Genomic DNA, 26,284 nt, shown 5'->3' on the forward strand with positions numbered 1-26,284 from the left:
TGCGCAAGGGGATGAGCTGAACTTAATTATCTCTCAGACTGAAACAGACTTTTACATATCGATCTCATAAATAGATAATTACTTCGTTAGGGATTTCTGCCAGCCTGCAGGTGTCTCGGCTAGGTGATCTATTTAAAGAAATAAAAACACTGAAATAATTCAGTGTATTAATAGATAAAAATTTGGGGTTTGTTACTATGGGCAAAAACTAACCACTTTTACATGTTTTTATCCATTGACCCTCATTGTTTTTTTTCACTTCAAGTAGTTATGAATGTGAAAGAACAAGCAGAGAACTATAGCAGTTGAGCATGAAGACTTTAAAGCTGTGCTCTTTCTAGGATAAAAGTATTCCAAGGCACCAAGAAGGCTGAGGGAATAGTTTATATTAGATATCATTTCAATTTAATTTCCTTGCAAAAACTACCTAGTGTTAAGAACACCTGTGCAAGACCAATGGCTGTGAATGGTTTTGTAAATGGTAAATACTGTTTTGTGTGTTCGCTCTTTTAACTTGCTGCAAACCTGGAACCAGATATTCAGCCGTCATAAATCAGCTCCTTTGAAATGAAAAGTGTGCATTGATTTACACGGTTGAATATCGGGTCCAATAGCTTGTTTTCTGAGTGAAGAAACACGTTTTTCCTTCTAGTAGCTGAGAAGGGAACCCCAACATTCTGGTTTTGAGTGTAATATATATAACCTGCCTGCTGAAGGATTTGTCAGGCTGTGCAATTAAACAGGAGCATCTCTCCTAATGCTCTGTATTGTGAATTTGCAAGATGCAGAGCACTGAAGAAACCAGCCTTCAGGTCGCAAAACTAGTCATGAGTTTGTATTTTAAATACATATGCAGCAGCCTTTGGCATCTCTTTCAGAAAATGTATTCCTAACGTGTAATTTCAGATTTACTTTTTGTCCTCCTGGAAATATTTTTGCTGTATTATACAGCTGTGGTTAAATTTGTAATGATTTCTGTTTTAAGCTCTTATAGTCAAAGGGCTTTGACTAGAGACTTTCTGGGATTTAAAATTTCTTCAGCTGAAATTTTAACATAAATTTTAATCTCATCCATTCTGTATTTCATTTAAAGCAGCCTGCCCTAATTTAAGACTATTTTAAGACTGTCAGAAGGAAACTCTTCTGCTTTCCAACCCAGAGTTAATCTTCAATGTATGTTTATTCTCACATCTCAACAAATTACTTCAAATTTAACAACAGAGGAGAAACCAGTAGGAGTTTTGCACAGACATGGAGAATCACAGAGGATAATTCAGAGTTTAATTGCCCTAAGTTCTATACTTTCAAATGGAGTAAAGCAAAATTCTAGTTTCTTTAAAGGATTTTACTTATGTTTTTGAAAGAGCAAATGCATCAAATCAGCTGGTGTAATTCCAATGGAGACACTGCCAGTAATAAACCAGCTGGCCTATGTAAATGTCTATATTGCCATTTTTAATATCAAATTATATGTTTTCAGCGTGGCAGCTGTTTGCATGGGAGTAACTGAACACCCATGCGACTGCAGAGTCAGGATTTAGCAGCAGGTGAAACACAGCTACTTTATTAGCATTTTTTTGTGCAAATACTAAATAAATAAGACTTTATGCGGCTTAATCGCCAAACTGACAATTCAGTAAATGAAGAAATTAAGATATCTGCTCCAGGAGTTGCACCCTATGTAGGAGCCCTTGGAAGCAAAGGAGCTTTAGGGTACAGTGTATTTTTGCAGGCTGTTTTTTTCACAGGCGTTTGTGCTGCTTTTTCCTCCCTCGAGTGGGGTTTGGTAAGAAAGATCTGTAGGAAATTCACAGAATCGCAGAATGTGAGGAGTTGAAGGGCCCTGGAAAGCTCACCCAGTGCAATCCCCCATGGAGCAGGAACACCCAGATGAGGTTACACAGGAAGGTGTCCAGGCGGGTTGGAATGTCTGCACAGAAGGAGACTCCACAACCTCCCTGGGCAGCCTGGGCCAGGCTCTGACACCCTCACCATGAACAAGTTTCTTCTCATATTTAAGTGGAACATCCTGTGTTCCAGTTTGAACCCATTGCCCCTTGTCCTATTACTGGTTGTCACCCAGAAGAGCCTGGCTCCATCCTCCTGACACTCACCCTTTATATATCTGTAAACATGAATGAGGTCACCCCTCAGTGTCCTCTTGTCCAGCTCCAGAGCCCCAGCTCCCTCAGCCTTTCCTCACACGGGAGATGCTCCACTCCCTTAAATTCTACCCTTTATACATCATTTGATCTGAGGGTTTGGGGTTTCTGCTTCACATGTTTCTAACAAGACACCTGCATTTTTCAGATTTTGCTTGGGAATGAAAAAAAGAGGTAATACACAACATAAAACAGATTCTACTAAAGGCAGCGAAACTTTATTCCGTGTTTCTATTGCAAAAAAAATAACTGAACAGGGGAAAAATAACCCTTTCAGATACACTGCTCTTCAGTGTTATTTTTAACAGTATTAGGACGAAATTCAGGCAGAAGTTTAAATCTTTATTTTTTTAAGTTCACAGTGTCTTTTAGTGTTTTTGCAGGATTGTTGGGTTATTTTATCTGAGCTGCTAGAGTTAAGACTGGAGGACCCATCTTAACTTCAATGAAACGAGATTATATTTGGCAGTTATTCTACAAACTGAAATGTATTTATTAACACTGTTTTCTCTTGTTAATATATTTTGTCTTTTCCTGTATCCACATACTGTAAACCTCCTTTTTTTATTTAAAAGTAATATTTCAAGGGCATCGAGAAATTGAATTCTACCCCCATTAAAACCAGTAGAAAACTTCTGCTAATTTCAATGGGGGCTAGCATTTAACCTCATTAAAAATTGAGCCAATTCTGCAGGTTTTGGTCAGAGAATCCTTCGGGAGACTTTAATCTTTGCCTGATTAGCGTGTGTAAATCAGGTGAATTGAGGCTCTGCACTGTGACTCCTGCAGGTACATTTGGAAGCACCAAAACAGACGCGCTGTGTAATTTGTGCTGTAGGAGCTGGAATGTTCAGGCTGGTTGACAGAGATGGGCAGTACCTTGCAAAACGCGAAGCCAGAAATCGGTCTTTTCTCACAAATTTTATTAGCTTTGCGGTACAAAATGAAGGCACATGGAAAATGGGATTATTGTTTTAGGAGCGGTTGTTTTCTGGGGTGCGCGGGGTGCGTTTTTGCCCGCCTTTTCCTGATTCAAGTTGTATTTACATAGGGATTTTTTTTAACTGTCATAGCTATGTCAGAGTAGAGTGCGATGATTTCCAAAACCCTCCTGATGCACTTTTGCATGTAAAACTGGGTAAGAGATCTGGCTGATGTATCTGGCTAATATATCTGCTTCCGTAATTGATCAATTATTAGATGGTATCAGGGAAAATAAATCTATCATGAGATATGAAGTGCACACCACACCCTGATACTTCAGTCCACAGCCACGTTCCATGTGCCTTTGCCTAACGCACAATGAAAAAGACTTTATTGTGTCTCTAAATTGGTGAAACAAATCCAAGATATTTTCCATCTAGTCATCCAAAAGCCTGAAAGAATGAATGTTGATCGGCAAGACTTGAATTTTTGAGATCTCTTTTTGTGTGATATATTGAAAACGATCCAGTCTGAGAGCATTTGATCATGTTGTTTTGATTTTATTATTGTGATTAAAAAAAAAAGACAAAAGCTTTACTGTGTGAAATGAAGGAAAATGTGAGGAAGGTGGATTCATGCATAACTTTCTGTTCACTTTATGATTTTAGAGAGAATGTTGTTACACTACTATTGGTTTTTTTTATTGTATTGACAATGTATTCTTTGTCTAACCCTGTAAATTTTGAAATGTAACTACTGTAACCTGGAATAAATAAATCAATATAAATAGTAATGAAGCATTTCATGTTGCTAAAAACATAAAAAAGCAAATATCTCCTGCCACCCATCCCCCTTTGGGAATTGTTTTAGGGTTCAGCCAGTTTATGCCATTTGAACTTCACATACTTTATGGATCGTATTTTAAATAATATCAGGCTTGTATTGTTTATCTAAAGCAAAAAGACTGTCACTTCAGCCCATAGTGTTGTATATGAAGCCTTTCTGTTCGGATCAAAGTTACTGACCAGTGTGCATCCTGTAAAACTTTTGGCAAGTCCCTTGAGATGAATCCTCTAAGTTTTGGCACATAAAACTTGATTATTTTGATCACTGTAGTGATCATCTGCTCTTAAAAAGTCCACTCTGCGTTTTGCCGAATCTCGAAGTAAACAGAGTTATCTCTTAAATATAAGTGCCAAAGGTGAATGAGGATGTTCTCAGATGTTCTGCTTTTAAATGTCTCAGTATTCTCTTTTGTCATATAAAAATAAATGCCATTTAATTCAGAGCACTGAGACCGAGATAAAGCAGTGCCTGTGTTCGGGGTGTCTCCTTGGGCTGGCAAGCACCTGGGTGCCTCTGTCTGTTGCCTTTTGCATGTTTCACGAAAGCATTCCTAAACACTATTTTTAAACTCTCCAATAGTTTAACAGTTAAAAATAGCTCAGTAATTTGAGGGGAGCGTTGTTTTCTGCAAAGCCGAGCTCATCTGCTTGTTAGCCTTGAGCAAGCTGCAAATCTCTGCTTGCCTCAGTTTCCCCCATAGGCAAAAGGAGGTTAATAACTACCTCGGAGCTCTTTGAGGTCCACAAATGGAAAGCTTTTTGGAAGAATAAAGTGCTGTAATTATAATTATTATTATTATTGTACCTGTTCTGTGCGTTCTAAAGCTTAGAGTCGTAAGGTTCCACTTCTCATTGCAAGGACACTGATGACTCCAGAGGGCGATTCAGACCACTAAAAGTAGGCTTTTAATTCTGGAATTCAATCAGGGTAGTCCTCCAGAGGTTTTAGTCTTTTCCCACTACCTGGGTAGAGAAAATACAGCAGAATTAAAGTCCCATCCCTAAGGCTGGAATTTGTCTTGCTGGACTTCAGCAATGTAAAAGGTGCCTTGTCTTAGGGGCTGTTTCAGCTCCTTCAGTTCCCTGGGGAAGGAGGAGGAGATGATGCTCCAAGCTGCAGCTTCTAGGCTGGGAATACTTGGCCCTGAAGTTCTTTGGCTGCAGTAGGAGGGAGTTTAGGTCTACGTGCCTAGATTTAAGAAATCTAATGACAAATAATGACTTACAGGACTAAATACATTATATTTTTTGCTTCCTGCGTTAAAGTACTGCTGCGCATTGATGCGCAGCTGTTTCAGTGCGAGTGTACGGTGCTTCTTATAGGAAAAATGCTTTTAACTTCCGCGTGAAGTGTTACGTTTGATTCCCTCTTTTTGCTTGTGCTGCCATTATAATGGATTAAGGGATGAGTTTGGATCTTGTAGCACAATTTAGACCACTGAAAGTTGAGATGTGCCTCTGTGAGAGGCATGGGAATGGCTGGCAGATAAGAAATTATTGAATTTTCTGTGCTGAAAGCTTAAAAATTGACACGTGCAGACCTGAATTTTTGTGCATGTGTCTTCTGATTCAGTCGTCCTTAGCGAAATTAGTTTTGATGAGCTCTGTAAATTAAGAGAGAACTGGACGCTTGGAAATGCTGCCCCCGTGATGACCTCTGCCTCTGAATTATTTAAAAAAATAAACAAAAAAAGCAGTCTGTCCCCTATTAACGTTAAATGTCAACAGCTGTATTTTGCTCCTGGTACTTATTAACTTTCAGCCATGTCCTTTTCAAGCGTTCATTGTTTTAGAAATGAGTTAAAGCTTATCACCAGGGAAATTTAAGTCTTCCAGCCAGCTTGGCTTCTCAAAAGATCTGATATTTTTCCTTAAATAAGTTGTTTAAATTTACTGAGCAGGGAACCTCCTAATCGTGCTACGTTAAATTTGTAGCATGGTGTGGTTGGTTTTGGTGTGTGTTTATCTGTTGAAATCCTGCCACAGTCAGTAATTTTGAGGAGTGGCTCCATCCCAAGCAAAATACAAGTTAGAGCTGTGGTTGTAGTTAATCCTTTTACCTCTTCAACCCAAAGGAGGTTCTGCTCTTATTTCTTAGCCAAAGCTAGTTTGTCCTTATTTCTTGCTACCGCACATTCACTTCGCATCACATCATCAGATGCTCATGTAGTTGGCTGGGAAAATATTACTTATTTCCAAATTTAACCCTTCCTGTCCCATCCTTGTAGCACTGAAAAGCAAATGGACTTTTGAGAAAGGGGGATTCTTAGAGAGTTTTTTAAATGTGCCTTCATTGAAACTTCGGTTTGTCTACAACTTATATATTGGTGGGTTGGTTGGTTGTTTTTAAACACACAAAGGCGTTTATTTCTTTTATACACATTGGGAATCCTAGGATTTGTTGCCATTCCTTGGGCCTCATTGGTCATTTACCGGTGACAGGTATGGATAACCCTGATGTCAGGGGCCAAATCTGATCCTGAAAGGCAAAAACAGGTCACTGCTGTGATTGCTTTGTAAATAAGCAGCTTGTTTTTTTTCTCCCAGATTGTTAAATTGGTGGCTGTTACACTGACAAATATAATTGCAGTATGTAAATTATATTGAAAATATTTTTGTCTGTTTGATGTATACTAAATTTAAGCTAAGTTATAAGGTGTGCTGTTTGGAAGTGTGGAAGATACAAGAGTGGAGCTACAGATAACAAGTTTATGCTTGTATTTCCTACTGATGAAGACTTTCACACAAGTTATTTCTATGGGTAGGTGATGAGAATATCACTCTGCATGTATATACATTTATTATACATTTTTGCATGATTATACATGTAGGAGTGGTACAATTTTGACTTGAGACTATTGGTGCCTATTGTCCAAATATAATTCTACTTGTGTAGACACATCTTATCTAAAATAAAATTTCGCTTCTGCTTTTGCAGATTTTAGTAAGAAGCGAGAGAAACAAAGATGTGAAGGAACAGTACACAGCTCCAGAAATTTTAGATAACCAATTGAAAAAATGGTCAAATAGTCAATATTGTACTTGACCCTCGTATCTTCTGCACTCGACTGTTTATTTTTATAGATCACATTATATATGTTCATGCTGAACTCTGATGATAAGACTGAAAGAAAACATGCCTGTCGTGATTCAGTCCAGCTGTAACTTCTGCATGTGATTTAATCATCGGCTTTTGCAAATAATTAACTGAGCATCACCCAGCTTAATTGTGAACTTGGTATTCCATTATTTTGTAATTGCCTTTTAAAAAGACAAGGATTGCCTTTCAGTTAATTATCGGGACTTCTTTTCCAGTCATAATCATCAGCGTTTCATGTTGTGAACGGTTTGGTCTTTAATACGTTGGCATTTAACTACTCATTTATTTTTGTTGAGTCTGTTTTAAGTTTGTAATACAACGTTGTTTTATGAAACTATTGTTTTGGAGGCAGGTCTGATTGGAAATACATTGTGAATTTCTTCATGCCTTGTTGCAAAACTGATCTCTAGTAATAAGCAATATGGTCACTCTTTTAACGAAGTGTGTTGCTAATCACAGAATAGGCATTTCTTAGAACAATGGGTAGAATGATGTTTCAGGCACCAAGTTATTAAAATAAAGGAAAATCAAAAAAAAAATCACCCTAAAATCCTCAGTAGAAATGGCTTTTCAGGCTAAATTTGATACTTCTAGTTCATTGCGTTCTTTCTGTCTTCAACAGGCACTTAACACTCCTAAAAGAAAGAAACCAGTCTTTCTTGAGAAGTATTTTCATTTAATTCTTGGTGACTCTTAAAGATTTCTTTAGTTGCTTTATACCTCTTGAGGTCCTATCTTCCTAAAAAAATATTAGTTTATGATTATTTTATATTATCCCATACAAATTATACCATCTACATATGACACCGTTAACAAAAATTCCTGCAGATGCTCAACCACCAGAACTGCTCTGGGATTAAGGAACCGCAGTAGCAAAAGCGCTGAGCTTTGGCTTCATGTTTTTCTGTTTCATCCTTGTTTTTATGGATGAACACTTGGCCCAAATAAAGTTTTGATTCTGCCATTTGGGGAGTGGGAATTCCAACCATTTTCACCCACTCTGAGTCAATAAGCGGTAGCTGCGGTGAGTTAAAAATGTGCATCTTTTCAGAATTACTACATTTATCCTTTCTCTCTGCTCCCACATTAATCTTTATCTTGAATTTTACTTTTTTTCTGTGCCTCCTAACAAAACAGAACAAAAAACAGCTTTTTGTTATTCTTCAATAATAGATTTCAGAATAACGTAAGCAAGTTTCTCTCGCTCTTCACTTTGGTGCCCAAGGTGCTTATGGTAATCATATTTAATTAAGAGCATGTTTGTTACTGCACATTATAGTTTTGTTTCTTGTTATTCTTCATCTTGAAAAAACAACACCAAAAACCATTGCCATTTGGAGAAATTCCCTTTTCCTTGACAGGTAAATGTTACATAGGGAAAGTTGCCTAATGTTAAATCTCTTGTCACTGGATCAGTTATATCAGAAAGTTAGTTTTATTCAATCAACCCTAAAGCGATGTGAGGTGTCACTTGAGTTTTGTAAAATTTTCTAGTTAAATATCTTGTCTGGCCAAATTTAATGTCCTGTAACCTACTATTTTCTATTTTAAGCTGAAGGTTTTATCCTTCTAAGACTAAATGTAATGTTGTCAGATATGGAGATGTTTGTTAATGTAAAAGATAGTACACAAATAACTGATACATTGATAAATGTGTTTTTCTTGCATTTGTGTTTTTTGTGTATGCAAAAGTTAAAATGTCTCTGCAATCTCAGACTGCGTTCCTTAAGTGAAGATTAATGATTTATATAATTTATAGTTCTTTAAGAGCTTCGTGTAGAGGATGGCATTAATCCGTAGATTATTTATACTTTTAAAGGTGTCTTTCACAGTATGCTGTCTCCTAATCGGTGTTTTCTCTTTCTGTCTTTCTGCAGATGGGCCCCCGGTTGTCGCTCATTACGATATATCAGACACAAATTCCGACCCAGAGGTGGTGAATGTGGACAATCTGTTGGCGGCTGCAGTAGTTCAAGAGCACAATAATTCCTTAGGAAAACAAGACCTGGGATCTGCGTGGAGATCCAGGGGGCTGCTAGAGGAGCTGAGTGGTGATACAGGTTTGTTTAAACACTTTTTCTCCAATGCTTATTCCAGCATCTCAGTCCATGTCCCTCCCTTTTTCTTGCTTTCAGTATTTTAGTGATTTATACAGCTTTAAAAGCTCCTTGTGCAGATTGTGCAATAAAACAGTATAGGTGCTCCTTAAAAAGGCTTGGCATTTATTCCATAATACAACTGATAAAAAACGGCAAAGATTTCAGCAGTGTATCTTTTGACACTAATTTTCTTAATTATTTTTTTCTCCTTCTTTTCCTTCTTATTACTTCTTGGAACTTAGGTCTGGGGTTGGTGTGGGGCTTTTGGTGTTGTTTTTTCTCATGTGTGTGTGGGGGGATGTGTTTGTTTGGTTTTATTTCTTTGTCTTTAATTTAATTCTAATTTTTATTCATTTTAATGAAAGTGGGCTAAGCTTGTAACTGAATAGTTGATCATGATGACCACCAGCTACTAAACTGATCACAATCTCATTTTAATTATCATAATTGTCTGTGTATGTCATCTTGGTCTCTTTTCTTTTGTCTTTTCATTTCTTTAAAATACAAGCATTGATTATTCCTGTACTCCATCTGCTTTTCTAATATACATTAGAAAATTAGACATACCAGCATCATGTAAAGATGAAAAGGTGCTGATAAGTGGGCTTAGCAGCACAGAAATTTCCTTCAAGAAAGCAAGAGCAGAAATACTGTGGAAGAATTCAGAGAAGTTCATGGAGCTCATAAAAACTGTTCAGTTTTGCTGAGTCCTTGCAACTTCGTTACTAACAAAGGAGTTAAACAGCACCAAATGCTGCAGCGCTCGGGGTGCAGAGAGCTGGTGGGAACATCAGCTCCATCCCATGGCCTTGTATGCCAACATACTGCCTTCCTTTCCACTCTTTTTTTTATTGTACACGTTAATATTTTCAGCTATGTAAGACACAGAGTCTCGCCTGCAGTGGAGCACAGCAGGTTTTTGCTTCATGCTGTCTTTTCCTACCACAAACCTGCATTGGAAGTGCCCTGGTAGCTCTGAGCTGCTTTTCAACGCCTATAAAGCTTAAATAAATACAATGATGTGGCTGATTTTGAAAGAGATGTCCCATTATCATGTAGTGGACAAGTCCATTATTTGAATGCGGGAATCTCCGTTGCGTTATTTTCACGGTGGTCTGTGGCTGGATGTTCTTCCAGCCTTTTTATCTCCAAGCTCACTGGTATTGTTTTCACTATAGCAGCTGACTGAAAGTGAGCTTTTTGACCCCTAACAAGCCTACTCCTTTATTAAATGATTTATTAAAACTGTTGGAACAGCTGAAATTATCTTTATGTAGCACTAATGGATTGGTACTTCAAAGGAGTGTAAGGAAATAAACTTTTCTTACCGAGCTTTCTTCCCCATCCCGCTTACGAGTAGAACGCTGTGGCGCAGGTAAAAATTCGTGTTCCTTTCTATATCCAAGGGGACTTGCAAGGAAGACGTTGCCAGGTAAAAAGAAAACTAGAAAACAAAAAAAAATCCATAATCCCTGGCCCTTTGGGAACGTGTCCAGACAAATCTGCTCCTGGTCTCACGGCCACGTCGATGTCTGAAAGGGTGAAATCTCTTTTTCTTCTGCGTACCCAGCGCCCTGCAGCCTCGGTGCACTTCTGACAGCACAACCGGCGGTACCGGCTTCTTCTTACCGTGCCAAGGGCTGTGTGTTTGGAAGGCAGAATTTTCAAATCTTGCGTTCACAAGTTTAATCTTCAGCCAGTACCTGGTTGAACAGGCATCAAATGATGTGTTCCCGTGGGAAAATAACAACATAAGCTTTATCGAAGGGAAAAATCTTAGTAGGACACACTATCACATCTTTGTGCGTGGGCAAATATTTTGGGCTGTTCCGCGAGCCCCGATGTTTTAGGGCAAACAAAACATCTCCTTTAGGCGTCATCCTAACGTGCAAAAAAATTAACAGTGTAGGCATGTTATTAGGCATTAAATTTGTATGGCCAGAGGCTGTAAATCTGTTTGTATGCTATAATCCTGATTTACACTCAGCTACTCTTGCAGTATTTACTCTGCTAATCATGGTTTCTCTACTGCTAATTGCCTTTTTGTTGTCTGAACTTAAAGCTATGGTAATTTACTGCTCTTTTGAGGCTTTCAGTTATACATCTGGGGATCATTTTGGGGCTGTTTAAGAGCTAATCTGTTTTCCCCCCCTGCCAGACATCACCTGGTTTAGTGAAGGGCGCAGAACAGTGGTGTTCAGCTGAACTGTAATGTTAGGAAAGCTCCACCCGGGCTGTTAATTTGCTTCAAGTTCAGCTGGCAAATAATACCTTTTGTTGTCTTGTGAGGTGGCAGCTCCTCCTTGGGAGGCAGCACACGGGTTTCCTTCCTCGCTAACCCTGATCAGATGTTGCACCAAGGGTCTTCGCTTTCCAAAAATTGAACATACAGGATGGACCCTGCCCCTCTATTTGCTTGCATCTTTTCCAGGTGCTTTAACCAGCCATTAGAGGGTTCCCCTGGACTTTTTTAGGGTTTAATTTCTTCTCTCTGTGTCTTCTTGGTCTACACGGGGTTAGAATCAGCTCTGCATATTCACACACCTTTGAAATTCTATGGGGCATTATTGCATCCTCCTCCTGTCATCTTTGAAGAGGTGTCCAGTCAAAGTAGATATATGACATGTATCTAATCCCAAATTTCTGCTCGACAAATGATTATTCACCTGTGTAATCTGAGTGAGTGGTTTCCAAGACACAGGTAATCTCACCTGCTTCGGGGCTGCCCAGCGTCCCCCAGGTTTCTATTAAACAGAGGCACAAGTGATTTTCCTTTTCCCTTCTTCCTTATCCCTTCTTCCTTTTCCCTTCTTCCTTTCCCCCTTCCTTTTCCTTTTTCCCTTTCCCCTTTCCTTTCCCTTTTCCCTTCCCCCTTCCTTTCCCCTTTCCTTTCCCCCTTCCTTTCTCCTTTCCTTTCCCTTTTCCTCTCCCCTTTCCTTTCCCTTTCCTTTTTTCCTTTCCCCTTTCCTTTCCCTTTTCCTTCCCCCTTCTTTTCCCCCTTCTTTTCCCCCTTCCTTTCCCCTTTTCTCTCCCCTTTCCTTTCCCTTTTCCTTTCGCCCTTTCCTTTCCCCGTTCCTTTCCCCCTTTCCTTTCCCCCTTCCTTTCCCTCTTTCCTTTCCCTCTTTCCTTTCCCCCTTCCTTTCCCCCTTCCTTTCCCCTTTCCTCTTCCCTTTCCTTTCCCTTTCCTTTTTTCCTTTCCCCTTTCCTTTTTTCCTTCCCCCTTCCTTTCCCCCTTCCTTTCCCCCTTCCTTTCCCCTTCCCTTTCCCCTTCCCTTTCCTCTACCCTTTCCCCTTTCCTTTCCCCTTTCCTCTCCCCTTTCCTTTCCCTTTCCTTTTTTCCTTTCCCCTTTCCTCTCCCCTTTCCTTTCCCTTTTCCTTTCCTCCTTCCTTTCCCCCTTCCTTTCCCCCTTCCTTTCCCCCTTCCTTTCCCCCTTCCTTTACCCCTTCCTTTCCCCCTTCCTTTACCCCTTCCTTTCCCCCTTCCTTTCCCCCTTCCTTTCCCCCTTCCTTTACCCCTTCCTTTCGTTACCCCCTTTTCTCCTTTTCCCCTTTTTCCCTTTTCCCCTTTTCCTTTCTTATTTACCTTTTTCTTTATTCTTCTTATTATTGAAATCTCGTTTTTAATTCATTTTCTAAAAACTTATTTTCTGTAAGACAAAAAAATAATTTTGGCTGGCTTGTGTTTTCCACACAAGTGATACTTAATAAGTCACGGCACAGCTTCACTAATTGCAGTGAACTATGTTCTTAGCAGTACTTGGCATAGAAGACCAATCTTGCCACACTGGTATTTATAGAGGACTTGTTCCCTGACAGACTGGTGAACTGGATAACACCGAGGAACTGTAAGGGAAAACAACCCTGCTGTATACGTAACTTACGAAAACCAGATCTTTTTCAAGTGTTTATATTATTGTTAGAGTAGATGTGTGAAGCAGCACAAGCAGAAACTGATGGGTTTGTTGGTTTCTTTTTAATTGACCCATTGTGTTTTTAACAAAAGCGTTTTGATTTTTGTTGGTGCATGTGATGTTTCTGTCCAGCTTTGTGTGCCACAGTGCCATTGAGTCCGATTTATTGACAGTGGGTTGTTTCTTTACTTCGAAGAGGTTCAGGCACAGTCTAACTCTTAGCATTGTAGAGTAACAGCTGGGAAGTGTAATTACATCAAGTGTTCTTGATGCAACAGGCAGGATTTGTGTGATAACACCATTGCTAGAGCTGCTGAGATTGAATAAATCCGGTGATCATCCTTTATCAGCTGATGAACTGGAAGTTGGATAAGTTGATCTAATAAGATTTTACAACCTTAGTGTTTCAGCCTTTTTTTTTGTTAGCTTGGAAGATTCATTTTCCAGCTGATTTCTGAGTTGTGTAAGCTGTTAAACATCGACTGTATTTGCTTTTTCCTCATCTGTAGGTCATTTGGATCCAGGCTTCCTTGCAGGTGACAAAACATCTTCTGGTAATGCCCAGATCAACGAAGAAATTAACATCGCCTCTTCTGATAGTGAAGTAGAGATTGTTGGAGTTCAGGAACACGCCAGGTATTAATTCCTTTTTCTCGCTTTTTCTGCTCCTAGTAGTACTTTCATTTTATCAGAATATCTCTATTGCTAAAATTAATAAAGAAAATAAAAGTGCTGACTTCCACTTCTGTAGTTATCCATCCATAACTGATGCCCAAAACATAACAAATGTTGCTCTGGTTTTAACTATTCTGCTGTGTGAATGTGTTTTTCTTCAGAACACCGTCAGCTTCTATTGTATTCAGATTCACCTTGTGATTCGGTATCAGACATTAACAAGAAAAACATATTTAGTATTAAAATACCAAATATTGCCATACCAAATTCAGATACATCACGAACCGTTGTTAGGAGTTCAGATTTTAAGGGCATAGTTTGTGAATATGCAAATGCATTAATAAAAATGTTAATGTGGGTTCTTGTTTCCTTTCAAAATATTCACTTATATTAAGGATTTAATCAGCTTCCAGATTATTTAATTAATCAGTAGCTGTGAAAATACCATCAGCTTTTCGATGGTTACTGTCATAAGGTAGCCTGTTTAGATTAAAACCCGGATCCTTTTGGATCTTGGTTCTAATTCAAGACACAAATTCAACCCCCCAAAGCAGACAGGGGTAATGAAGCCAGAGGTTTCTCTCAAGCTGCCCCTCTGTCCTTCAGCTGTTATTCTCCACTCTTCCTCTTTAGTCCATGATCTTTCATTGGCTTAAGGTATTTTTTTGGTGAGGAAAGGAAGAAGGAAGGTGCGTGGGACCCAGTTTCCCATCAGGGAAACTGCAGATCGTGTGGGCACAACCCAGTGCTGTTGCGTGTGAAAATATGAATTTTTAAGGTGCTGAAGGAAGAGAGATTTAGTCTTTGCTTTTAGAATAGCAGGAGTCCTTGCATGACTGACTCTTTTAGATACTAATTCCTTGGGAGGTCGCTCTCCTGGCTGTTTCTCCAGCAGACACAGGGTTTGGAGGATCTTTTTCCTAATGATAAGCAACGTGGACTTGTCCTCCACTACTGGTTTGTGTAAACCTTTCTATGGTTTACACATTAGGGAAAGCTAATGCTAATTTTCTCCCTGAAGATGACAAAAAGCAAGCTATAAATTATGCCCTAGAAATGATACCTCGCAGAAATAAAAGTGTTTATCCTCGAAGAAGCCATACAATAGCAAAACATTCAAACATGAGCTGAGGGAACATGCTTTCCAATCTGTAGCTACAGGAAGATACCATGTAAAGGCAACTAAAAGAGGAGGGGAAAAAAAGAGGAAGACTGTTTTATATGCATTCATGATTTAAAAAAATGGACAAAAATTTAAAAAACTGAAAAACGTGACTTGGTGTCCTAAGTAGATGCTAAGTAATATTCCAATGATGAGAAACACCAGTCTGGAAAACTACACTTTCTGTGCACACACAGCCCTCCTTTTTGGGGTCCCCTGTTCAAAAGCTTTCCATGCTGCTTGCCTCGATAATATTTACCATGTACAATAACGAAAATGTTAAGTAAATGCAGAGTTGCTTGTTTAAAATCAGTTTTAGTAGATATGGACCCAAATAATTTCAGCAAAGAGAGACATAAAGCATGGTTTTCTGCTTTCCTTTGTTCATGTAACCACGTTCCACCTCCCCATGACTCGTTCTCACTGGCCCCATTAAATATTCACGTGTTTCAGTTGTTCGAATCCTGTTGAGAATTTCATTTCTCTTGCAGGTCTAGGCTTGCAGTTGTGAAGTATTGATGGGCTTCTGGCAGGGTTTAGGTGTTTGATCAGTGTTTTTTTTCCATGCTTAGTTAGCGTGGTGTTTGGATTCAGTTATTTTTTATCGTGCTGTATATTCCGTGCCCTCGTTGGGCTGGTGTGAGTGATGGCACCTCAACGTTTGTCCATCATCTGTAGTTTTCCAGATTGGTGTTTCTCATCATTGGAATATTACTTAGCATCTACTTAGGACACCAAGTCACGTTTTTCAGATTTTTAAATTTTTGTCCATTTTTTTAAATCATGAATGCATATAAAACAGTCTTCCTCTTTTTTTCCCCTCCTCTTTTAGTTGCCTTTACATGGTATCTTCCTTTAGCTACAGATTGGAAAGCATGTTCCCTCAGCTCATGTTTGAATGTTTTGCTATTGTGTGGCTTCTTCGAGGATAAACACTTTTATTTCTGTGAGGTATCATTTCTAGGGGATAATTTATAGCTTGCTTTTTGTCATCTTCAGGGAGAAAATTAGCATTAGCTTTCCATAAGCATTGAGGACTGTTCTGTATCAGAACGATGGACCATAGTCCCTGAGACCAAACATTGTATTTAGCTTGCTTTGGCTATGAGCTTTCCTTGTTATGCTTAAAAATATTTAATCTGAAAAGAAAGCTGTAAGAAAAAAAATAAATGCCCTGCATTTGCTAGAGTCCTAGGCTTTTATTTCTAATTCTTTGTAGATGCGTACTTTAAGTATATATCTTCAAGACTGAGGTAGTAATAAAAAGTCATTCTGAACATCACATCCAAAGCTAAGCAGTGTATCTGAGAAGGAAATGAGGCATTTATATTCAGAGAAGGTAGAGCTCAGAGAATGAGATTTGTTTTAATTCTCTTTCGTGAAACTCTTTAACCATAGACGAGAGAGATGAGCATAACCAAAGTAGTTCTGGGGAGAAATAAATTACGCTACTTTGAAACAAATACAACGTGAATGTCAGGGATATTTGACCAGTGTAGAAAACCTGTACGGTACACATGCCTTCGTAATGAAAGAAACAAGAATAGGTACAAGAATAATAAACTCCTGAAATAGGCTTTGCGACAGATGTCTGCACGTGTGTGCAGCTTCGGCCACCGCCAGTGCTGTGAACAGCAAAACAGCTTCTGGAGCAGTGGGTATAGAGTTTTTCTTAGACTTGTGTAAGATTTACAGCTGGAAAGGTTGTGACCGTCTTAAAGAGTCCAGTAAATCCCTGTCATTGCTTCATCCTGTAACAGAATTAGTCTGCCTTGTATTTTCTTTCCTTTTTTCCTAATTATTATTAGCTTGTACTTAAATCGCCGCACACCTATTATGAATATAATAGGTAAAAATACAGGGCAAATAAGTAGATATGCACCTCACTTGAGCAGGGCACTTGACTGTGTGCTTATCTTTAAATACATGATTTAGTCTCGTTGACTATAATCACTGAAAGTTTAGATGTCTTGCTGAAGTGTGGCTGTACTGTTATCAGCGAGCACTTCCCAGCATGTTTGTGATTTTTATAGCTAAGAAGACCAAAGGAAAATCAAGCGTAATGGCTGTAATAATGTAATTACAAGATGGTTCTTGTAATTATTGTAATGAAACTATCATTTCATATGGAAAGATAGCTTTTTTTCTTTGTCTCATTTTTTTCTCCTTAAAAGTCCAGTGGGTAAAACTGCTCTCAGGAGGCTGCTTCTGAATAATGCATGGTACTACAAGTGGTGAGCAGAGTTCGTCTGTATCCTTGGGATCCATGCACATGTGTCGAGTCTCGCATCTGAGCAGGAACAACCCCAGGTTCCAGTATAAGTTGGGGAATGACCTATTAGAGAGCAGCTTAGGGGAAAGGGACCTGGGGGTCCTGGGGACAGCAGGGTGACCATGGGCCAGCACTGGACCCTTGTGGCCAGGAAGCCAATGGTACCTGGGGTGGGTTAGAAGGGGGTGGTCAGTAGGTCAGAGAGGTTCTCCTGCCCCTCTGCTCTGCCCTGGGGAGACCACACCTGGAATCTTGTGTCCAGTTGTGGCCCCTCAGTTCCAGCAGGACAGGGAACTGCTGCAGAGAGTCCAGCGCAGCCACCAAGATGCTGAAGGGAGTGGAGCATCTCCCGTGTGAGGAAAGGCTGAGGGAGCTGGGGCTCTGGAGCTGGACAAGAGGACACTGAGGGGTGACCTCATTAATGTTTACAGATCTATAAAGGGTGAGTGTCAGGAGGATGGAGCCAGGCTCTTCTCGGTGACAACCAGTGACAGGACAAGGAGCAATGAGTTCAAACTGGAACACAGGAGGTTCCACTTAAATATGAGAAGAAACTTGTTCCCGGTGAGGGTGGCAGAGCCTGGCCCAGGCTGCCCAGGGAGTTGTGGAGTCTCCTTCTCTGCAGACATTCCAACCCACCTGGACACCTTCCTGTGTAACCTCATCTGGGTGTTCCTGCTCCATGGGGGGATTGCACTGGATGAGCTTTCCAGGGCCCTTCCAACCCCTGACATTCTGGGATTCTGTGATATGGATATGTACATAAAAACGCATGCATTTTACACCCACTGGCAGAATTCAGTTCTTAAAAATAATTTAATCCACACCATCACCACCCTGAACTTCTAAGCTTAGTCTCTACTTTGTTACTGGGAATTTGAGATGTCACTGAGTCTACAAATGGAAAATAAACGAGGACATTTTGGAGAGGGACACGTTAACGAGACGCCGAAGTGACAAACCGCCCGGATTCAATAGCTGCTTTAATCCCTTTGTGCGTTTTCTGTCGCCGCAGGTGCGTGCATCCCAGGGGCGGTGTGATCCAGAGCGTGTCCTCCTGGAAGCACGGCGCGGGCTCCCAGTACATCAACGCCCAGCAAACCCAACCATGGACAGCTGTGACCCCCCAGCAGAACTGGTCCTCGCCCCCAGAAGTCGTAGACCTCACTTTGGATGAGGACACCAGGCGCAAATATCTACTGTAACGCGGTGTCGCTGTCTGTCTGTCCCCATCCCTTTCCCCTCCCTTGGTGGCACACGTTGTTAAAGCTTCAGCTTTGGAAGCCCGGTTCCTGGCGTTGCAAAATTCAAACTCATTAAGCTTTTCACTTCCGTAAGAATGTAATATAATTTCACTATCATTTCAAGTGTTTTTGCCTTCTCCAAGGAGGATTCCTCCCAGAGTTAAACCCCAAATTTAAAACACATCTACAGTCACTAACTTGTGTGTGTGTCAATCTGAAGAAACAACTGTGTGCAAACTTACGTCCTCCCACCCTTTCCCACCTCCAACTTCAGGACGTTTTTAATTTATCAGCATATTGATTTTTATTAGTAGACATTAGTGTTTTGCTGTGTGAGCATCAGTGATTTTGAGAAATGCTGTGTCCTCACTGATTTCAGTGGAACTTGGGGGTATTCAACACTTCTGAAAATTGGGCCAAGAGTTTTTATGCTCAAGCTGATTTGGTTGCGTTACCAGCAGGAGGGACTGTCTAATACAAACGGCCCATAACATATGCACTGAACAGCTTTTAATTAAAGTTTTTGTTTTCCATATAATTTATAGTTTACACTCTTTTCAGTGCTGAGTCTTCTCTCTACTTGACTACTGTGTTTCACTGAACATTTCCCAGAGCTTGTTACTGTTTAAAATAGTCATAGTAGTGACTTACTAGCAGCAGATTACTGCAAAAGCACAAGAAAGTGAGATAAAATAAAAAGGCCCAGCATCCCTCTCCTTTTTAAATACAGCCGAACTTTTTTACCTGTATCCAAGTCTTGCCTGGAGTCGCAGAAGGAGAGGAACGAAACATTTTGCTCGTAGTCGTTGTCTCTACTGTTGCTTATTTGCTTCATTCACATCTCGAAAACATCTCAAAAACAAAAGAAAACAAACCGAAACAACTTGCAGAGCCCAGTCTGGCAAAGCACTTCAGCAAACGCGCGATGTTCTGTCGCTGAAACTCACGGGGCCATTCAAGTGCTTAAAACTGTAAAACTGTCCTCAAAGATGTTGCAGGATCAGGGACTAGGGTTGTGATCTGTTTTTATTTTTATTTTTCTTTAAAAAATTAAAACTAGATCCGCACCGCTTTCCCGGCTTTAGGTCATGTCTCGTATTCTCGTTTTAGAATTGTTTTTAGGGTTATGATCCAGCAAACACTTTCAGCCAGAATATTTACCAAAATCCAGCAGGACTACTTGCTTTAGCCAGCCGTAGTTTCTGTAGCGTATATGGAAGTTCCTGCCCCTCATCTGTCATTCTGAGCCTTTCTCAAGGCAAAAACCAAAGATTAGACTTTAGCAAGATGGTATTCACTTTAAATGTCTATTGTGCTATTAAAATATTCCTTTGTATTCAAAATGTTTCTAGTGGGAATTTTGTACAGCTCTGTCGCCAGATTTTTCCCCATTTAAGGCCGAGCAGGAGGTAGTCAGGACATGGGAAGTTCTGTTTTCTCTCTGTGTTGAGCGGTTTCTAAATTTATTCGGCTTCCAGTAATTTTATCTGTGGGCAAAAGTAGATTAAAATTGCCTATATTGTCACATAACTTGAAAAAACAAAGCACAGCAGCGTTGGTGTAGTTAGTAACAATCAGCTTTTCCTTTAACGAGCAGATCGGTTCTGACCGTGCTTCAAGGAACAACTAGGTAAGGGATTAACGTTCCAATTTCAAGCTTTCTAAAACACGTAACATCAGCGCATTGCATGGCCAGAAAAGTGTACGTGGTGCTTATAGTGACTGATTTATCTCCGGGGGGGCGGGAGGGAGGGAGCAGCGCACGCACTGGGAAAAGCCCCTATAGCATCTATACCAGTAGCGCCTGCCCGTCTTTTCTCCTGGTGTTTAAACCACGCAGCTCGAGCCGTCGTTTCAGCGGGATGCAAAGGTAATTTTGGGACGGTGGTTTGGTGTGGCTGCTTTTTTTTGTCCTGTTTCACAAAGTCTCTTTTTTTTCTTTTGTTATTTTAAAGAACAGTTTTGAAGAAGAAGCTGCAGGGACCCATTTGTAGTCCTTCCATGAAAAAAAAAATGCAAACCAACTATCTCGTTTTTCAGTTTGTATATGATGTGACTTCCATGTATATATGAAAACGACTGCGTCCTAACCGAACTTCCTCCAATTGTGCACTGTGTTTGTTTAAATGATTCATGTATTGTAGTCTGAACCAGGTTTTCTTTTATTTAAAACACTACGTATTTTATCTTAACAAACTCGAAAGGGTAGTGGTCTGAAAACCGCAATCACTGGATAGCTAGGAAGCGTTCTTATTTCTTTTTGTATTTTTAAATTTTTGGTTTTCCTTGTTTTTTTTTTAAATAGAGCAAAAGGTGCCTGGACAGTTTTGCTCTTCTCAGCAGGAAAGAGAAATGTTAGCCATTGTATGGCCAAGAACCAATGCACTTGGGGCCTGATGCAGAACCCACCGGAGCCGATGCTTCGGTGTGCATTGGATCGAGCCCCTCATGGTTTAGCAGTTCCTGAATTGCTGGGGTGTGAACTTGGAATCTTCTGTAGTGAAGACAAATCATTGCTTAGAATATAAATGTCGAAAACGTGCGACTTTAGTTAACAAATTCTATTCTTCTCGACACTCGTTATTTAGTTCTCGTTTTTTTTCCATCTAGTATTTAATGGTCTTTGGAGAAAAAAATAATAATAAAACAGAGTGTTATATATATATATAAATATATATATTTTTGGTGCAAGATGAGACCTTCTGTTTTTTGAAACAAGTCTGTAGCATAAAGGTTAAACTATTTTAAGACAAAATAAAATAGAGTGTATTATTTAAACAATATCACTTTGTTCGGGATCGTTTTTTTCCACTTTGATTCAGCCTGCTGTATCTCACATCTCCCAAATAAAGCCTTAAGCTCTCGGAATGAGCTACAACCGCCCAATTTCAGCACCACTCCTGCCGTAAAGTGTTTAATTTAGAATGTCCAGGATGTAAATGTGATTTGCTGACACAGAAGCTTTTATCTCCCAGGCTGGGGTGGAATGGTGGCTCCTCCCTGCACTGCTGGTGGGGACGTGGGTGCAGGGGAGGAGCAGCCACTGCCCATCACATTCTGCACAATCACAGAATCATTTTGGTTGGAAAAGACCCCCAAGATCATCGAGTCCAACCATAACCCACCCCCAGCACTACCCCATGTCCCTGAGAACCTCATCTGTGTGTATTTTCAACCCCTCCAGGGCTGGTGACTCCAGCACTGCCCTGGGCAGCCTGTTCCAATGCCCCACAGCCCTTTGGGGAAGAAATTGTTCCTAATAAAAAGAAGGACGGTAAGTACACCTGCACTGTGCTAAACTGAGGGTCCTACTGCTTGCCTTCTTATAGCCAATATAGAAATAATTATAATATCCATTAGGTTTCCAGCCACTTAGGGGAATTTGCTGTAGGTCTGATGTTTTTACCATGCGAGAAGGCTCTCAGTGTTGTGAACAAGAAGAGCCATTTACCCGCATATTCTACATGTCGAGATGGATGTTGAGGGTGCGGCGAGCTGGCCCTTCAGCCCCACCGAGTTCTTGGCTTCTGTGGAGCTGGAAAACACACGTTCAGTGGTGGTTGTGGAGGTGGACGCCACACTTGGGTTTTATTCCGTGTCTGTCCCACGGGGGAGAGCAGCGCTGTGAGTTCGGTGCGGATGTTCGTGCTCAGAACAGGACCCGCTTTCCTTCACCTGGCAGCAAAAGCAACGTGCTTTCCGACTGTTGTTTTAGGGGATGATCTATTGATGATCTATTGATTACGGCAGCATCACAAAAACAAATTGAAAGTGCACTTACAGGACTAAAGCTGGGCAAATTAACCTAAAACTAAAACACAGGGCCCTCGTGCTACTGAACTGTTTTTAGGAATAGATTGACACGGACAGATTAGAGAAATAACCAGGTAAGCTATGGCAAACATTCCGGCAGTTTTCTGTGCCAACTGCGGTTAAACAATTACATGGCTTTTTGGGATTTTTAGGGCGCTGGAGAACTTTTATCCCTGCATATGCTTGGGACATGGCTCACAATCACTCCTTTGCTGTTATATACTTCTGAAATGTGCACATCAGTGTGCTGCTCGTACAGAGTTACATTTAAGGGTGTTGCGTAGGCCATGGGGAAAGATAAAACAGGGTCCGTGCACCTTGAATACTGAGCAGGTCGATTATATCGGCCCCTGCCCAGTCTAAGGGGCGGCAATATACACACACTGCTGTGGATACAGGACTAACTAAATGGAATTATTCACACCAATCGATTGTGAAGTGGTACTACAGACTATTAAATTCATATAGTAACTCCAGACACTGTACCCAGACTTATTTTACATCTTTTGCTTATATCCGATTCTCAAGATGTTGCATTTCAGGTATCTTCAATAAATAGAGGAGACAGCACCGGGACAGTGTTACTGGTGTCGAGAACGCAACATCGCACTGAAGTTCAGTCTGAACAAGCACAAGCCACCGCTTTCCGATCTGTGTTGGTCACGGCTGTAAAAGCTGCTTCGATTTTGAAGGCACGTGCTGCTTCAACATAACTGATGAACCAGCCAGCGTGGAACGCGACATTTAACATCTTCAGGACTTAATGCATCAAATGAAACAATCTGCTGATAATGCCCGGCTGAATAACTCATTTAACTCCTTGACAAGGTGAGTGGGATACCTGATTTAAAGCATTATTGTACAGATGTGTTTGTTCCTTTTTTCTGTGTGTGTTTATTGTGCGCCTCTGTCAAGTGCTCTATGCTACAGCTCGCAAGCCCAAATTAACATCTCCAGCTTTGCCAGCCCAGCAGAAACGTCTCTTGGGCAAGGGGGTGGAATGTGTGGGAACAGCGCAAAAATGGAGGAGAATTGTAAATACGCTCAAGCAACTGCAGCTGTGGTGGAGAAAAACAGATATATCACAAGTATAACCTCCGCGTTCAGATAACGGGCCTGTGGAAAAGTCGTGAAGGCGCCTTATCATCCGCCCTTGAGATTCCCGCAGGCAAAGATCAAAGCAGTGTTGCAAAGCGCAGAATTAGTGCAGGAGTGATTTTCCCTTGTTCCTAACGGGGTAGCCTGTCCAGCACACTCTGCCAAAACCAGCATGTTTAGTCTTTTTGTTGTGCAGATTGCTCTAAGATGAAGGTACAATAGATCATCCTGTCGCTGCTGAAAGTACATCATGTCCTGGCAGGGCCAAAGGGGAGTGGAAAGTATTATCAGTGGGCGACCTTGTTCAGACGGTCATCGACCACGAGGATTTTCAATCTAATGCCTCATCCAGTTGTGGTTTTGTTGACTCTGACAGTATCACGCGTGTTACTTGCGATCGTTTTATCTGGTACACATCTAGGCAAAGACTCCCTGTTCGGCATGAGAAATTCCCAACAGTGCAATCAATAATGACATTTTATATTACCCACGCTATTCACTTAACACAAGTTTGCATGCATGTTAACATTGTATAGAGATAATATTAATTTAACACTTAAACCAAGCAATTTATCCACCAATCGGACTCTCTACTGCTGACCTACAATACGCCACGTATTTATGAGGCAGAGGCACGAGGTAACCGTGCTGCCCCTCCATGAGAGAATAAAGTGGGTTGACCAAAGCCAAGTGGGCATGCATGCACATGATTAAAGAAACGTGCATTTGATAGTTGGAGTTATATCCCTTATAATATGCCTAACAATCACACCACATTTTATCATGCAGAATTCCAAGTTCTTCACGAACTTTCATCCTCTGGAACACTCTCATGTTGGTGGCCACGCTGTCACATCCAAACCTCTGCTCGCACAACGCATTTGCTATCCTGGGTGAAGATGCCAGAGTCCAGCACCGGTCAGGATTTAAGATCCTGAAAGTGGATTTCTGTGGCAGATCAGGTATTTCTTTGTAATCAAATGCGAGATTAAAAACCCTTCCCTTATGTGTTGCCAAGAATGAATGTCCCCATGTTGTGCAGAAATCACCCATGTACTTGTCCCTCCATTTCAAACCACAGTGTTGATCTCTGTGGTCCATGTCAGCATATGAAGATGACTCTTTCAGGAAAAGGAAACCACTAGGAGGAGATGCATTTTTGGCATCAGGCACAGAGGAAATCCAAGAGCCATTGGAAAAGCCTTCAAGTGTTTCTATTCCGAGGGAATGGCAGGAAAATGCACCAGGGGAGGTTCATAGAATCACAGAATCGACTGGGCTGGAAAAGACCTCAGAGATCATCCAGTCCAACCCTTGGTCCAACTCCAGTCCATTGACTAGATCATGGGACTAAGTGCCATGTCCAGTCTCAGTTTACAAACCGCCAGGGCCGGCGAGTCCAGCACCTCCCTTCCAATCCCAAACATACTGTGATGCTGTGATACTGTGATATGCGGAATGGAAAGCTCGGAATGTCTCCCGCAGCACCCAGTGCACCCCTCGTGGCTCAGGACGCTTCACTTTCAGGTAGGAGCCACTTGGCTCTGTGGGAATTGTCATTTCTGGGGCGACATGAGAACCTGGCAAAAAAACTACCCAAACTGGTTTGATACTTTTTTTACTGTTTTCCCCAGTGAATTCATTGCAATGCAGGTTAATTTGTGGCTGAAAGTTTAGTTTGTCTGCCTTACAATGGGAACTGGAAGGGTTTTATGAAGTGGATTAGTCCCCCAGCTCCCTGGAGAATCTGTAAATGATGCTCTTTGCTGAGGGCATCACCTCCTGTCGCTGAAATACAACTTGTTTTTCCCTCTCCCTTTTAGGGTCGTCATCTGTGTCTTCCTCTCCAGAGCATCACAGGGATTCAGTTTCCCTCCTACCTGCAAGGGAAAGGAGCAGAATGCGCGCAAAATGCAAACTTGCGACAGAAGAAACTATAGGTTTGCTCCATAACTTTGGTCTTTGGAGCAAAAAACAGGTGAACGCCCTCCTTTTATTGAAATTAACACCAGATGAGGATCCAGCCCCTCCGGGTCTATATATTGATGTCTAACCTGATGACCACGTGTTGCTGGTCAGCTCAGGGGACACGTGGCCTGCACCATGTAACAGAACGTACAGATCCAGCCATGGTTGGTGTGGACAAGAATCAGAATCACGGAATGGTTGGGGTTGAAGGGACTTCTGGAGATCATCTACTCCAAGCCACCTGCTCAAGCAGGGTCACCAGAGCAGGTCACACAGGCGGGTTTGAATGTCTCAGAGAAGGAGACTCCACAACCTCTCTGGGCAGCCTGGACCAGGCTCTGACACCTCAAATGAAAGAAGTTTCTCCTCATATTCAGATGGAACCTCCTGTGCTTCAGCCTGTGTCCATTGCTTCTCATCCCATTACTGGGCACCACTGAACAGAGTCTGGTCCATCCTCTTGACACCTACCCTTGAGATATTTGTAAACACTGATGAGATCCCCTCTCAGCTTCTCTTCTCCAGCTGAACAGCCCCAGCTCTCTCAGTGTCTCCTCATCACAAAGATGCTCCAGACCCCTCAGCATCTTTGTGTCCCTCCGCTGGACTGCTGCACCAGGGAGTTTGTAATAAGTATAAATGCATTCCTTACAACTACTCATTCATAAATGCTCCTTGGAAATGATCACAGAATGGTTTGGGTTGAAAGGAACCTTCAAGGGTCAGCCGGTCCAACCCCTGCCATGAGCAGGGACACGGACACCCAGATCCTCCCCATTGCTTCTCTTGTTGTGTGTCTGCCTTAAACTTGACATTATCGAACTCCAAGGTCACATCGTGTCCATCACTCCAGCTCATCGACCTCATCCATGTCTTCCAGCACTGGCAGTTCTGCTACACAACCCTGCATGTCCCTACACAACTCTATTTGACAAAGCCACTCATAAAAATAGTGACATTCCATTGCCTCCTTGGACGTGCATCTTTACTAATGTTACTGCCAGCAGACTT

General features: G+C 41.2%; 1 protein-coding gene across 1 annotated transcript in view; it reads left to right on the top strand.

The window, feature by feature from the left end:
• The window catches only part of ARK2N (arkadia (RNF111) N-terminal like PKA signaling regulator 2N), a 45,185-nt gene extending 25,059 nt beyond the window's left edge, over positions 1-20,126 (top strand). The window contains exons 3-5 of the mRNA XM_080363147.1: positions 8,909-9,091; positions 13,551-13,677; positions 18,166-20,126. Of these exons, the coding sequence (XP_080219273.1) occupies positions 8,909-9,091; positions 13,551-13,677; positions 18,166-18,355 (500 nt within the window). The 3' untranslated portion in view covers positions 18,356-20,126. The remainder of the gene's footprint in view (positions 1-8,908; positions 9,092-13,550; positions 13,678-18,165) is intronic.
• The last annotated feature ends 6,158 nt before the right edge of the window (positions 20,127-26,284 follow it).

The sequence above is a fragment of the Nesoenas mayeri genome (genome assembly GCF_963082525.1).
Source record: "Nesoenas mayeri genome assembly, chromosome: Z".
Taxonomy (NCBI): Eukaryota; Metazoa; Chordata; class Aves; order Columbiformes; family Columbidae; genus Nesoenas; species Nesoenas mayeri.